This window comes from Hordeum vulgare, chromosome 6H, assembly GCF_904849725.1.
Source record: "Hordeum vulgare subsp. vulgare chromosome 6H, MorexV3_pseudomolecules_assembly, whole genome shotgun sequence".
Classification (NCBI taxonomy): Eukaryota; Viridiplantae; Streptophyta; class Magnoliopsida; order Poales; family Poaceae; genus Hordeum; species Hordeum vulgare.
In genome coordinates, this window is record NC_058523.1 from 36,123,656 (window position 1) to 36,139,083 (window position 15,428).

Below are 15,428 nucleotides of genomic sequence, written 5' to 3' on the forward strand. Positions count from 1 at the left end.
ATGCACACAAGGTATTCCTCCGGTGTCCGGGAGTTGCATGATCTCATGGTCTTAGGAAAAGATACTTTGACATGCAGAAAACAGTAGCAATAAACCGACACGATCATATGCTACGTTCATAGTTTGGGTCTTGTCCATCACATCATTCTCCTAATGATGTGATCCCATTATCAAACAACATCTCATGTCTATGGTCAGGAAACCTTGACCATCTTTGATCAACGAGCTAGTCCTTTAGAGACTCACTAGGGACAGTGTGTTGTCTATGTATCCACACATGTATTTGAGTTTCCAATCAATATAATTCTAGCATGGATAACAAACAATTATCATAAATAAGAATATATAATAATAACTAATTTATTATTGCCTCTAGGGCATATTTCCAACAGATCGACAATATGAAAACCAACTTGCTGGCAAGAAACTTGGAAGGAATAAACCTTATCTTTGCTATGAGAAACCCTAAGGTCAATTGCCGATTCCAAAGCCGCCGCCACAGATTGTTTCGTCAATCGAAAACATGCCGACTAAAAGACACCACCACGGTGAAAGATGTCCTAGTCCCCATCGGGTGCACCGTGAGACCAATAGATTTGAAGACCTCCTCGGAAAAAACTCTACCCTTGGAGAAATCCAAGCCAAGGGTAGATTCACCGTGTGAACCCATAATAGATGGGTATTGCCTTGATCTAGAGAAGACACCGGAAAGAATCGTCGGAGAGAAATCCCTGATTATCGACCGGATGGAGAGATCGCCTGAGAGATAGCCGGGGACGAGGTGGGAGCGCCATCGTTGTTGTTGTTTTTGTTTTGTTAAATTCTATTGGTTGTGGCATTGACTGAATTTGGATTATTGGATAGCGAGGGCGTGGGGTTTCTTCTTATTGACTCCAAGATAATGGATCGTGGGATTTCTTGTTGTTTACTCAAAGATCAAGATCCGAGAATTCAAGTGTTCTCTCCCTTTTTTAACAAGGTTGCCAAAAAAACAATTATCTAGTTGCGAGAAAATAAAAAGGAGCTAACATTTAAATATCTTCAAACCGTGTTACATTCTTTACTAGAAGAAACAAATGATTCTATTATGAGGGTCCATTATATGAAGTTCGCACAAGGGCCTCTACGTGTAGGGTCGGAATTCATCCTTTTGAGGATGTTTCGTAGGAAAGTTGACACCTTGCACAAGGATTTCATTGAATCTGATGTTGTTTTTTATGTAATTTCTCGTGAACGGATTGGGGGGTCCTCTTCCTTAATGCATGACGTGATGTTGTTTTTTATGTAATTTCTCGTGAACGGATTGAGGGGTCCTCTTCTTAAGTGCACAACGTGTTAGGTGACATGCAAACATGCACCACCCTCCCTCCTCTCGCGCACGATTTGGCCGGCCCATGTGCGGGCGAGTGGCGCCCCTTTTTTTCTTTTTATTTCCTCTTATTCCTTCTTAACTTAGATAATGTTTGGGATTCAAAAATGATCTATTTCAAAATTTTCAAAATTGCTTCCGCTTTTTAAAAAAGTTCAAGAGTTTGATTTGTTTTCTAGGATTTCAAAAAATGTCGGGCCTGCAGTTGCATTGTCCCGTTGGTTCGGCCCGTGCACCATAGCCTCGTCGGCGCAGCCCAGGGAGGGCCCATTCTCATCTCATAGTAGAATCTCGCCGAACCAGCTGAGCGGCCTGCCGAAGAGAGAGGGCCTGTTCGGTAGCTCAGGCCAGCCATCCATGCTGCGCAGGGCGGTCGCCGCGGCGGCGCGGCGGCGCATCTCCGTTGCCCCGGCGAGGCTCGCGCACGAGCTCGCGCAGCCGCAGGCCCAGTCGGCTGGCCCCGAGCGGCGCGGCCTTGAGCCGGCGTGGGTCCCGCTCTACAAGAGGATCTCGAAGGTGTCCCAGGGCAAGCCGCCGGGGACAGTGGCGGCGGAGATGGACGAATGGCTCCGCCAGAGGCGCCGGCCCTCGCAGCTCCAGGTTCTCGCGTACGTCCGCGAACTAACGAGGTTCAAGAAGAACGAGAGCGCGCTCGAGGTCCGCCCCCCAAATCTCTTCCTTTTGTTGGTTGGTAACAAGAAAAAATTGAGAAAAAGATGTTTTTGCCATGAGCTAGTTCAGTTGGGACAATGAATGTTGTGCTCTAGTTAACAGGACTTATTGTTGTTTATATAACAGACTGCTGGAATGATTTTGATGGATAATTTGTCTCAAACAAACATGTACTACTCCCTCCGTTCCCAAATATTTGTGTTTCTAGAGATTTCATTATAAACAACATACGGATGTATATAGACATAATTTAGAATATAGATTCATTCATTTTGCTTTGTATGTACTCTATATTTAAATCTCTACAAAGACAAATATTTAGGAACGGAGGGAGTAGTATTTTTCATGTTCAGTACAAATAACCGCAGATCAAACGTATACAGTCTGAGGAGGTTTGACTAATAATTTCTACGACAAAAGCTATTGATGGTTAAGAATGGTCTTAAACAGAGTTAATTTCCAAATTCATCTGTCATTGGTTGCTTGCCCATAACACACTCTACTGCTTAGCGGGGATCTCGATTCTAACACATGAATAGGCAAAAACCTGGAGAAGAAATGTTCTAGAGGGAAGAAAAGTAAGACTTAACATTAGAAAATGAAGGTTTATGTTCTAAGGTTCAGATGGTGATGACATTCGTCTGTCCTAATGTTCTGTTTATGTTCACTATAATATTATGGTACCGAGCGTTCATGTGCTGTTCTGGTGCAATCTCTTTCTGAGCAAACTATCTTTTTATTTTCACTGTATAATTTTCACCCATCTTGATATGTACCCAGTTGCTGGACTGGATGGAATCTCGTGGAGCAAACTTGAGTCCTGGCCATCAGGCAATGCGGCTTGACCTCATTTCAAAAGTACATGGGATACAGGCAGCTGAAGAATATTTCTGGAGCATTCCAGATATATCAAAGTCAGTGAAAACTTATTCCTGTTTGCTTAACTGCTATGGTAAACACAGATTAGCATACAAAGGTCTGGAGTTCTATGAGAAGATGAAGGCCAAAAGCATTGTTCCAGATAAACTGGTGTACAACTACTTGATGATTTTGTACCAAAAGGCAGGCCAGCCGGAGAAAATTCTCTCCACATTTGAGGAAATGCGAGAAAGTGGGATAAGTGCTGATAAGTTTGCATACTTCACCTTGATAGAAAGCTATATCACAATGAATGACCTGGACGCCGCGGAGAAGGTCCTGGCAGAATTGCAGAAGGTGGCTCCAGTTCACTGGTCCTTGTACACTCTGATGGCAAACAATTACATTAAACTAAAGCTGTTTGGCAAGGCAGAAGTTGCCATAAAGAAAGCTGAGGAAGGTATGGACAAGGCTGACTTGCGCTCCTGGTATGCCCTCCTCTCCTTACATGCCCATTGTGGCAATTCAACTGAGGTGAAGAGGGTCTGGAAGTCTTTGAAATCCACATTCAAGAAATGCTTGAACAGAAGCTATCTTGTGATGCTTCAAGCTCTGAGTATGATTGATGACTTTGAGTCTTTGCAGCAAATCTTTCAGGAGTGGCAATCGAGTCATGAACATTATGACAAGAGGATAGCAAATGTTGTGATCAAGGCTTACCTTGATAAGGGTATGATAGACGAAGCTGAGGCTATCCGTCAGAGCACAATGGCTCAGGGTCATTGGCATGAGGGGATGGTTTGCATATTTGCAGAGTTCTATCTGGATAAATCTGATGTTAACGCGGCACTGGAGATCTTGAGAGATGCAAAGAACATGGTGATGGCACGCAAATGGGTGCCATCGAAAGAGCTTGTGAGCAGATTTCTGAAGCACTATGAAGAGTCAAATGATGCTTCTGGTGCGGAGTCTTTCCTCGAGTGCCTGAAGAAGCTTGAGTGCCTTGATCTGGACGCTTTTGAGGCTGCGAAGCAGACCTATGTGGTTGCAGGTAGAGCCTCAGACGATGAAATTGCTAAAAAGTCTTTCTGACAGTTGAAATAGAAAGAAGAATGTTTTGTTTCTAGAATTGGAGGCTACCGTAGACCTTTTTCTTCGTTATAGAGCAGTACTGTAACTTGTCGAAGATGTCATTACGTCGTGATGCCGGGGAGAAAGCATCTGGTGTAGATGATGAAATTGATGATCTTTGCCACCCCTTGCTGTCACCGGATTTCTGCATCATACATTGCAATGTCTTTTGGCATTTTACATTTGATGCTCTGCCAGCTCTGCCTGAATACTGTGTAACATCTACTCCCCCGTACTAGTTCTCCCAAACTACAATTATTTTGGTAGGGGGGGGGGGGGGGGGGGGGTATCTATACTGCTAATATGATGCAATTATTTGCAAAATACAAAATTCTCTACTGCTTTTAAGTTACTCAACACGCGGTCGTTTGCTCAACCTGATAGCACAATATTTCTTTATAAGTTCTAATTATACATGAATTAAGACCAGCTGTCAATTACCTAATACTCCCCCTGTTCCTAATTACTTGTTGGGAAGAACTAGATTAGGAACTTTTGGTATGGTTATGTTATTTGTCCATACAGTAAAAAACCTAGGCTAGTGCTTGGATACCTTGGTGCCAACTGTTGTGGCCGGAGCTAAGGGAGCGCGGGTGTGGCCCGAGTTCCTCGGTGTTAGACTGCTGCCGCATCGCACTCACCAATTGAGCATGCGGCCATCGGGATTTTCTTTTCAAAACTACTACCAATTTTCTAACAAATTAAAAAGGCACCTATCGAGAAAAAATAAAAAGCAAAAATAGCACCCCGTCAGTCAGGTGGAGGCCGAAGTGGTGCATGTCGGCCAGCCGGAGGCCGAAGAGGGCAGGTCAGCCTCCAGGAGGCCGAAGGCCTGTCGCCGGTCAGGTGGAGGCCGAAGAGCTCCGGTCGGCCACCAGGAGGTCGAAGAGCCCCTGGATAAGTGCCTCCCCCTCCTTTCTCCTTTGACCCCTCTTTTCGCCCTCCCCGTCCTCCAGGCTCCCCAGCTCCACCTCCCACTCCCGTTGCTCTCTGGTGCTTCCACCCCCGCGCCGATCTCTTCGCTCGTCCACCCATTTTCGTATCGAACCGCGTAAACAATAGATCATGGCTCTCTCCAGATGCCTACGGTATTTTATTTGCTTCCAACTCAATCAAATCTTAACTTTCAACTCGGTTGTCGATTCAGTTCTTATTGGTCACCGTTAGTTTGCAGGTAAATGGCTTGCCCATTTTGTCGAGCTCCAGGTGGCCTTGTTCTTCCTTTGATTCCGGTGCGCCTGTATTCACTGTTGTGCTGGATCGTCGATGTTCAAGGCGTGTTGTGAGATTCTATATCTTGTTTATCTGACTGTGCCATATGGTTGATGTTGTTTTGGTTGGAATGTATGTGAATGCCTTTGTTTATATGATTATGATGTTTGCTTCCATTCTTGTTGTAATATGTTCCGTGCAGTGTTAGATCATATCTTGCTCGGTACATTGAGGAGTGCATAGCTTTAGCCATTCGCAGGGGTGACACAGATATTGATCTTGCTGTTCACAATAGTGAGGGTAACCTATACCATGTTCTGTTTAGACATGATCGGATGAGCAGTAAATTCCATGGTTCTTCGTGGGAGGAACTTGTGAATGATTATGATCTCCGTCATCGTGACATGTTGACTATTAGGCTTGAGCACTATGGAACTATGATTGGTGTCGATTTTCATCGGGACGGTGTTATGTTGTTCCCTTTACCCTGTGTTGCTAAGTTATTTGTTGGACTGATTTTCAGTTTTGTTTCATCTTATAAGTTTTGTTGTTCTGATCAGTTTGTGAAATCATTTTTTTGTAGCTCTTGAGGATCTAAGTGAACTTTGTTGGACTGATCATTTTTTTGTCGACGCGTGTGTCCCCTTCTTCTTCCTCTCCACCTTCTTCTTCCTATCCACTACACCACCTCCTTAGCATCCACACCTCCACCACCCCACCATGGTTCTTCCAAACGAACAAAAATCTGTCAAATGACACAAAATGAGACCGTAGGCCGGTGAAGATGGGTACGATCTATTGCTTGATCGGATTGAATCGGAAAACGGGTGGACGATGAAGGAGATCGGAGGGGGGAAATTTTGGTTTTGCAAAGAGAGAAAGAGAATGAGGAGAGGAGGAAGAAAGGAGAGAGAAGGAGGGTTGGTCGGCCTTATCCAGGGGCACTTCGGCCTCCTGGAGGCCGACGGCTCTCTTCGGCCGCCACGTGGCCGACGGCAGGCACTTCGGCCTCCGACTGGCCGACCAGCCCACTTCGACCATCACCTGACCGACGGGTAGTAGTTTTGCGTTTTATTTTTTTGGACAGGTGCTTTTCTAATTTGTTAGAAATTTGATAGTGGTTTTGAAAAAAAAATCTGCCATCAGCGATGTAGTGCCCCGGTCCTTCCACAATCAGGCTGTGCGGAAAGATCCGGGTTTTTCATCACCTCTTCAACGCAAAATTATAGAATAAACAAATATGTCACCACTGTTTTTAAATACATTGTGCAAATTTTAACTCATATATGTATTTGAGTTTCTAATGGCCATCTCTACATAACAAGTCTAATATCAATATATTTCAAATTAAACTGCGAGCCCCGGAATAAATAAAAGTGTGTGCTATTACGTTGGATATGAGTTCCATAAACTTTTCATCAAAGTTCGGCACATTTCCATAAAAGATAGAGTTTCTAGAAAAGTTCTTTAATATTTCTAACAAGAGATAATATCGCCGGGAGTTGTAGAACTTGCGTCCGATGTTTAGTTTGATACTAAAACTTTTAAAATATGGATTTATGGCCATTCAACTTGCGTTCTTGTGTAAACACGGTTCTTTCGCTCGTATGTAGCCATATGGCCTGCTCACATGGGGCGCCAGCCTCGCGGAGGCTCACCTGTCTGTTGCTAGGAGTGCACAAGGCGTTGGGTGACCCTAGCAGACTGGATTTTATCTTTTTTTTTTAGGGGTAGGCTGGACTTTATCTAAGAAACCCGTCTTGCAGTTTATTTAATTACGTTTAAAAGGCCTCAGTATAATGGAAAAAGATGGTGCAGATGAGGTTGGAACCAACGACCTGTTAACAAAACACTCAAATGCAGATGAAAAAACACTGAAACGTATTTCCATCCCACCATGGCCGGTTGATGTTACACATGTACAACTAAAATGTAGTGCTCCCTTCGTTTCAAAATTCTTATCTTAAATTTGTTTAGAAATGAATGTATCTAAATACTAAAACGTGACTATATATATTCATACTAGATAAATGTAAGACAAAAAATTTAAGACGAAGGAAGTATTTAATTATATACGAAAGCCAGAAGTTGGTAGTCGCATGGATAATTTTACAGAAAAAAGGCTCCACCTGAAGGGCGGAAGCACAGGAGCTAACCACTACACCGAGTACGGAAACATAGAGTTTTATATTTTTGCCACGTATATTTTCGCAACGTCTACTGCTTGTTTACATGTTTTTCTCCTTGACCAAGTTTTTGATAAGTTATTTAATATTTTGTCAGAAAAAATATATTTAGACATTAAAAATATTAGAATTGAAAATTCACATCAAAATTTTAGGCACAAAAAAAAGGATTTCCAAGGTATTTTGATACCTCGATGTTCCTATCCTCAAGGGTGAAAGATTTTTGTACGTTATGGGTTAAACATTATATATTTTGACGCAATTAATTTCATTTTAAATTCTTTAACGAAAAAAGGCAGGGTTTTTTGAAAACCCGGGAAAAGGAATCTAGAAAAAAACTACGTCGAATATAAAATGATGTGTTTCTCTATATATGCATGAACATGTAGTTTGTGCATTGGTCGCCTAGTGCGTGCGTTGTGTATGAGGTGGGGAGTTCAAATCTCCACACCTTCTTTTTATTTTGACAAGTGGGATCCACAAATGATATTGAGGGGTTTCAGCTTAATCAAATACAGAGTGAGGGGTGTATCAATGACTGACAGTGAGGCATATCCATGCTGACGTGCCTCATAGGTGCAAAGTACGGTGTTTGCATGAAAACGCAAATTGGATGACCATGCATGTGTTACTCTGTGGCAGGAAAAGAGAGAGAGAAAAGAACCATGTACATTCAAGGGGCTGACATTTACATGGACCGATGACATCAGTGATTCGCGTTGCGCGCTCAACTAGTTAGGATTCGTCGTATTCATAGAAGAAGGCTTGGGTGGCTAGATGTTGGCCAGTGGAGCGGAGGAGTGTAGGAGACCAATTTCCACTTTCTGGATTTTATTTGGCCCTAAGTTCTTTTGAGTGATTCTTCTTTGGATTTAACTCCTACAAATTCTTGCAACCCTTTCTCTTGCTCAAGTATGTTAAGTCAAACTAGGCATATCTTCTCCTGCCCAAGACACTTCATATATTTTCTTTCCAAGCCCTTCACCTTTGAGAATATATTTCTTTCTTACTAGAGAAAATTCTCTAGTTTCACCCATTTGTGAGTGAACATCCCTTTCCTTCCTCGATAAATCCAAAGAACATTCGTGTGGTATCTCATGATCATATAGATCACGAATATGCAAGAAAAAAAGACAGGAGGTTCCGTAGTTCAATATTTCCCTTGATAAACCTCTGGAATTTCTGGCCTAAACCTTCCAGAGATGGAATTATATATCTTGGCTTGAAACTTTGTGAAGGCCTTCTATGCATCATAGGACACCTACACAAGAGGCCATGATCAAAAGGGAATTCACTTGATCCTTGTTTCACCCCAATGCCAAATATGTACACTCATGCACATGTGACATGTCAGTGTAGTGAAGCATCACCTTTTCTCTCACTCTCGCCTTTGTTGGGCCTAGGACACGTAGACACACGCTCATGCCAAAACTCAACTCCAGAACTAATCCAGAGCGAGCCATGCGATATGCCGATATCGACATCGGCATGCTAGCTCGTAGTCACCGTGTGTGACGAAGCAACATCACTGCGGTAACGACGCTCTGGCACAATAGTCACCACCGTCGTGGACGAGCACACATGATTGTTTGTTGGTCATTTCCCCGGGACTAAATCACCAGGGAACTCCTCTCCTACCTACCTGGGCCCTACCATGTTTGCCTTTCCCTCTCTGACGACCCCCCTGTCGCCATGAATTCCACTCCCGAGAACCGGTCTTATCCACTCCTGGCCCGGAGTGAGCCAAACCACTTGGTCCCATCTGATTGCATTGAACTGATGTTCGAGCAACGGAGTCGGATGTGGTTCGACACGAGCGAGTCAGGGGAGCTCCTCGCCGACACTTCATCTCCGACAATACTCACTTCTCCTCTGCTTCATTCTTTCATTCCTTCCATTCTTGGGCAGCTATATGCATCATGAAGCTAACACGCGGTTGTAGAAGCCGTAGATCGACTAGGCATAGATAGATCCGGTGAAACCTTTTACTCACCTAGTCCCGAGCCCGAGGAACTCCCTGCTCCGGCCATCAGTGCTGGTGTAGTCGTCGGTGGCGTGAGGGAGGAGGTGTGGTCGTGGGTGGTGCTTCCCGTGAGCACTGCGCTAACCCTAGATCGGAAAGGGATTTAGGTGGGGAGTCTGGCGGCGCCGTGAACCTCATACCGTGCGCCCCGGCCCCCACCACTTTATTTATAGCGCAGGTCACAAGGGCCCACCAACCATAACGGGTTGGGCGCCCCCGATCAGGGCGCATAGATCAAGGGCCCGGTGGGCCGTTGGGCCCACGCTGAAGAGATCAACCTAACATTCTCCCCCTTGATCTCAACTTTCACTTTGACTTTATACTTTTATTTGTTCCATCACATATAGGCGTGTAGAGCATGTCTCATCGTCACAGCTTAATTGCCGATAGAATCATACAGCCACAACACACCTTTTGTTTTGAAACAAATTCATTTACTTCTCGGCCTCTTATTATCCATGGATCATAGGATTTCCATCAAACCCATGCCGGCTAAGTGTTCCTTGAACACACTGGGTGGTAAGCCTTTCGTTAGCGGATCCGCAAGCATATACTTCATACTTATATGCTCGAGACTTATTGTTTGATCCTGGATTTTATCTTTCACAACATAATACTTTATATCTATTGTCTTGGCAGCATTGCTGGACTTGTTGTTGTGAGCATAGAATACTGCGGGCTGGTTGTCGCAGTATATCTTTAGTGGCTTGTGGATACAATCTACCACTTTCAAGTCGGGCATAAATTTCTTTAGCCATATCACCTGCCCGGTGGCTTCAAAACATGCTATGAACTCTGCTTGCATCGTAGACGATGCAACTATGGTCTGTTTAGAGCTTTTCCATGAAATAGCTCCCCCTGCGAGAGTGAACACATACCCAGACGTGGATTTTCTATCATCTCTATCTCCCGCAAAATCGGCGTCTGAGTACCCTTTTATCTCGAGGGAATCAGATCGCCTATATGTCAGCATGATTTCCTTTGTGCCTTGCACATAACGCAAAGCTTTCTTTGCCATCTTCCAGTGCTCTTGGCCTGGATTTTCTTGCTATCTACCGAGTACTCCGGTGATAAAAGCTAAGTCAGGGCGTGTGCACACTTGTGCGTATTGTAAACTTCCAACAGCCGAAGTATACGGTACTGTTTTCATTTCATTGAGCTCATACTGATTCTTGGGACATTGATATTTCCCAAAACTATCGCCCTTGACTATGGGAGCAGGTGTGGCTTTGCTCTTATGCATATTATACTTTTGGAGAACTTTCTCTAAATATGCTTTCTGTGAGAGTCCTAAGACTCCATTCTTCCTGTCTCGGTGAATTTCAATGCCCAAAACATATGAAGCTTCACCAAGGTCTTTCATGTCGAAGTGTGAGGATAAAAACTTCTTTGTCTCTTGTAGTAGACCAATACCATTGCTTGCAAGCAAGATATCATCCACATACAAGATTAGGAAAATATATTTCCCATGTTTAAACTTAGCATAAATGCAATTATCCTCAACATTTTCTTGGAATCCAAATCTTTTATTGGTATCATTGAACTTGATGTACCACTGTCTAGAGGCTTGCCTTAGCCCATAAATGGATTTCTTTAGACGGCAACCTAGATCTTCCTTGCCTTCCATGATAAAACCCTTGGGTTGTTTCATGTAGACATCTTCTTCTAAATCACCATTTAGAAACGCCGTTTTTACATCCATTTGATGCAGCTCTAAATCAAAATGAGCAACTAGTGCCATTATGATTCTGAAGGAATCCTTACAAGAGACCGGAGAAAAGGTCTCATTGTAATCTATCCCTTCTCTTTGTGTAAATCCTTTTGCCACAAGTCGGGCTTTATACTTGTCTACATTCCCATTAGAGTCATACTTTGTTTTGTAGACCCATTTGCAGCCTACTGTCTTTGCTCCTTTAGGAATAATCTCTAAGTCCCAAACATGATTGGAACTCATCGATTTCATCTCATCTTCCATTGCCTCTATCCATTTTGATGAGTGAGGGCTTTTAATGGCCTCCTCATATGTGATGGGATCACCTTCCATGTGGGTCATTTCTGTATTGTATACTTTATAATCAGTAGAAATAGCGGGTCTTCTTGTTCTATTAGACCTTCTAAGTGCCTCATTGTCGGGCACACTTTCTACTATTTCTTGCTGCACTTCCAATTCATGATCAATAACGGGTTCAGTCGGCTCCTGAAGGACAGGTTCCGGGTCTTCTCCCGCAGTTGTCATGGTTGGAGTTACAGCGGGTAGTGAGAAAAATGGGTCTTGAATCATCGGAATGGGTGCATGCACCCTTTTCTCCTCAAGATCAATTTTCCGAGCTACCCGGCTCCCCCTCATCATCTCGTCCTCTAAGAAGACAGCATGTCTCGTTTCCACAAACTTTGTGTATCTGTCTGGACAGTAGAAACGAAAACCTTTTGACCTATCAGGGTAGCCAATGAAATGGCAACTCACTGTCTTTGGGTCTAACTTTCCAAGATTTGGATTAAACATTTTGGCCTCAGCAAGGCATTCCCACACTCTTAAGTGTTGTAGGGATGGCACTCTTCCTGTCCAGAGCTAGTGCGGTGTTTTGGGCACCGACTTGCTTGGAACTCTGTTGAGAATGTGAATAGCGGTTTTAAGCGCCTCCATCCACAATCCCAACAGAAGGTCTGAGTAACTCATCATGCTGCGTACCATATCCATGAGAGTACGGTTACGCCTTTCAGCTACTCCATTTTGCTGAGGCTCGTCCGGCATGGAATACTGGGCAACAATGCCAGTCTCTTGCAAGAATTTTGCAAAAGGTCCAGGGACTTGCCATATGGAGTGTGTCGACCGTAGTACTCCCCCACGGTCAGACCTCACTATCTTAATCTTTTTATCAAGCTGACTTTCAACTTCAGCTTTGAATATTTTGAATTTATCCAATGCTTCATGTCGGTCTTTGATTGGATAAATGTAACCGAAGCGGGAGTAATCGTCTGTGAACGTTATGAATGAATCATAACCATCCACACTTTTCACCGAAAACGGTCCACAAATATCAATGTGGACAATTTCCAGTGTTCCTGTGCTTCGGTTTGCTCCTTTCTTTATCTGTTTTACATATTTTCCTTTAATGCAATCCACGCATTGTTCTAAGTCAGAGAACTCCAACTTTGGAAGAATTTCATTTTTGATTAATCTTTCTATTCTCCCCCTGGAAATATGGCCCAATCGACAGTGCCATAGTTTCGAGGAGTCGTGAGTTCTTTTTCTTTTCTTTTGATCGTTGTTCGACGAAGTACTTTGTTCATTCACATTCAACACATAGGGCGCTTTTTCACATAGCGATAATAAATAAAGCTCATCATGTAGAAATGCATCCCCAACATAATCATTATGAGACCAAATGGCACATTTTCCATGTCCAAAGAAACATTGATAATCGTCTTTGTCTAAACAGGAAACCCTTATTAAGTTCCTATTACATGAAGGTACGAAAAGCACATCCCTAAGAAGAAGTTTGAAACCACCGGTTAGCTCCAAGGAGATGTCACCCACAGCTTCAACTTCGGCTTGGACACCGTTCGCAACTTCAATTCCTCTTGAATTTCTTGGCAAAGTTATCGTCGAACTGAATCCTTGTAAAGAATTTGCAACATGAACAGTTGCTCCTGAGTCAATCCACCAAGTAGATTTCATAAACTTTGTATACAAGGATTCATTAACAAAAGAAACTATATCTTTACCTCTCTTAGCCATGAAGGTCTTTAGAAAAACAGGGCAATCCTTCTTGTAGTGCCCCTTCTCCTTACAGTGGACGCAAGTTTCCCTGTCCACTGGAATGTGCCTATGCTGATAATGGACAGGAGCTTTGCCATTGCCATTGCCATTGCCCTGTGGCTTGGAGGGAGAAGCTTTGTTGGGTGGAAAGCCCTTCTTCTTTTCCTTCACATAGTTAAGAGAGCCACCATGTGAGGCCTTAATCCTCTCCTCCTCCTGAGTGCACATTGCGATGACCTTTTCTATGTCCCAAGTCTCGGGCTGCATGTTGTAGTTGACAACAAAGGTCTCGAACTCCTTAGGCAAAGAAGCCATCACCAGGTGGACAAGGAGGGCTGGTTTTATCTCCAGATCCGCATTCATAGGTTTGAGCTTAGCCGCCGTGTGGCTCATCCTAAGAATGTGCTCCCTTATGCCATGGCCACCACCATGGTAGCTCTCTGTCACGAGTTGTTTGATCAACTGGGTGGCATACATCTTAGAAGAGCGAGTAAACTGACTCTTTATCTTGTTCAGCATTTCTTTTGCCGTAGGGCAATCAGCAATTGATCCCACGATAGTGGTCTCAATGGTGTTCTTTATAAACGCCAAACATTTCTTGTTGGCATTTAACCATAGCCTGTTGTTGATGGAGTGGGACATCACCTCTTTTTCATAATTTCCTTGCCTTTTGTCCCAGCTCTCATCATCCTCATCAGCCTCTCTGACTGGGTCTGCAGGTGCAGCTGGTTGTGGTTCCTCCAGAATCCAGTCCACTCTGCAATGCAGAGGGCCATGTCCACCTTCTTCCTCCACTCAGAGTAGTTGTTGCCCCTGAGTGTCGGAATTTCCTTGAGGCAGCTCATCAGATGGAAACCTCCTGAAATCACCAAATAAGCGAAGTCAGTACTGTTGGAAATATGCCCTAGAGGCAATAATAAATTAGTTATTATTATATTTCTTAGTTCATGATAATCGTTTATTATCCATGCTATAATTGTATTGATTGGAAACACAATACTTGTGTGGATACATAGACAAAACACTGTCCCTAGTAAGCCTCTAGTTGACTAGCTCGTTGATCAAAGATGGTCAAGGTTTCCTGGCCATAGGCAAGTGTTGTCACTTGATAACGGGATCACATCATTAGGAGAATCATGTGATGGACTAGACCCAAACTAATAGACGTAGCATGTTGATCGTGTCATTTTGTTGCTACTGTTTTCTGCGTGTCAAGTATTTGTTCCTATGACCATGAGATCATATAACTCACGGACACCGGAGGAATGCTTTGTGTGTATCAAACGTCGCAACGTAACTGGGTGACTATAAAGATGCTCTACAGGTATCTTCGAAGGTGTTCGTTGAGTTAGTATAGATCGAGACTGGGATTTGTCACTCCGTGTGACGGAGAGGTATCTCGGGGCCCACTCGGTAATACAACATCACACACAAGCCTTGCAAGCAATGTAACTTAATGTAAGTTGCGGGATCTTGTATTACGAAACGAGTAAAGAGACTTGCCGGTAAACGAGATTGAAATAGGTATGCGGATACTAACGATCGAATCTCGGGCAAGTAACATACCGAAGGACAAAGGGAATGACATACGGGATTATATGAATCCTTGGCACTGAGGTTCAAACGATAAGATCTTCGTAGAATATGTAGGATCCAATATGGGCATCCAGGTCCCGCTATTGGATATTGACCGAGGAGTCTCTCGGGTCATGTCTACATAGTTCTCGAACCCGCAGGGTCTGCACACTTAAGGTTCGACGTTGTTTTATGCGTATTTGAGTTATATGGTTGGTTACCGAATGTTGTTCGGAGTCCCGGATGAGATCACGGACGTCACGAGGGTTTCCGGAATGGTCCGGAAACGAAGATTGATATATAGGATGACCTCATTTGGTTACCGGAAGGTTTTCGTGCATTACCGGAAAAGTTTCGGGCTCATCGGTAGTGTACCGGGAGTGCCGGGAGGGGTGCCGGGGACCATCGGGAGGGGTGTCACGCCCCAAGGGGTCTCATGGGCTATGGGAAGAGATAAACCAGCCCCTAGTGGGCTGGAATAAGTTCCCACTAAGGCCCATAAGGTTTGAGAAGGAAAAAACACAAGGTGGAAAGAGTTTCCAAGTGGGAAGGTGGAATCCTACTCCAAGTAGGATTGGAGTAGGACTCCTCCACCTCCAATTTCGGCCAAACCTTTAGGTTTTGAGGCTGCCTCCTCCCCTC

The 15,428-nt window shown here is 43.9% G+C and overlaps 2 protein-coding genes and 1 long non-coding RNA gene across 3 annotated transcripts; 2 read left to right on the plus strand and 1 right to left on the minus strand.

The window, feature by feature from the left end:
- Positions 1 to 1,689: 1,689 nt before the first annotated feature.
- LOC123401978 (pentatricopeptide repeat-containing protein At4g01990, mitochondrial-like) lies at positions 1,690 to 4,239 on the plus strand. Its single transcript, XM_045095843.1, has 2 exons — positions 1,690 to 2,026; positions 2,822 to 4,239. The coding sequence occupies exons 1-2, from the start codon at positions 1,727 to 1,729 to the stop codon at positions 3,989 to 3,991; spliced, it is 1,470 nt and encodes a 489-aa protein (XP_044951778.1). The 5' UTR covers positions 1,690 to 1,726; the 3' UTR covers positions 3,992 to 4,239.
- A 680-nt stretch (positions 4,240 to 4,919) lies between these two features.
- Positions 4,920 to 5,395, plus strand: LOC123401979. The gene is made up of 2 exons (XR_006611210.1): positions 4,920 to 5,118; positions 5,205 to 5,395. It is a non-coding gene; the product is annotated as an uncharacterized LOC123401979 (long non-coding RNA).
- A 1,628-nt stretch (positions 5,396 to 7,023) lies between these two features.
- Positions 7,024 to 13,853, minus strand: LOC123405017. Its single transcript, XM_045098890.1, has 4 exons — positions 13,178 to 13,853; positions 12,962 to 13,102; positions 12,141 to 12,229; positions 7,024 to 7,080 (listed from the first exon to the last, which is right to left on the minus strand). Exons 1-4 carry the CDS (start codon positions 13,851 to 13,853, stop codon positions 7,024 to 7,026), a joined length of 963 nt encoding a protein of 320 aa, XP_044954825.1.
- Between the last annotated feature and the right edge of the window lie 1,575 nt (positions 13,854 to 15,428).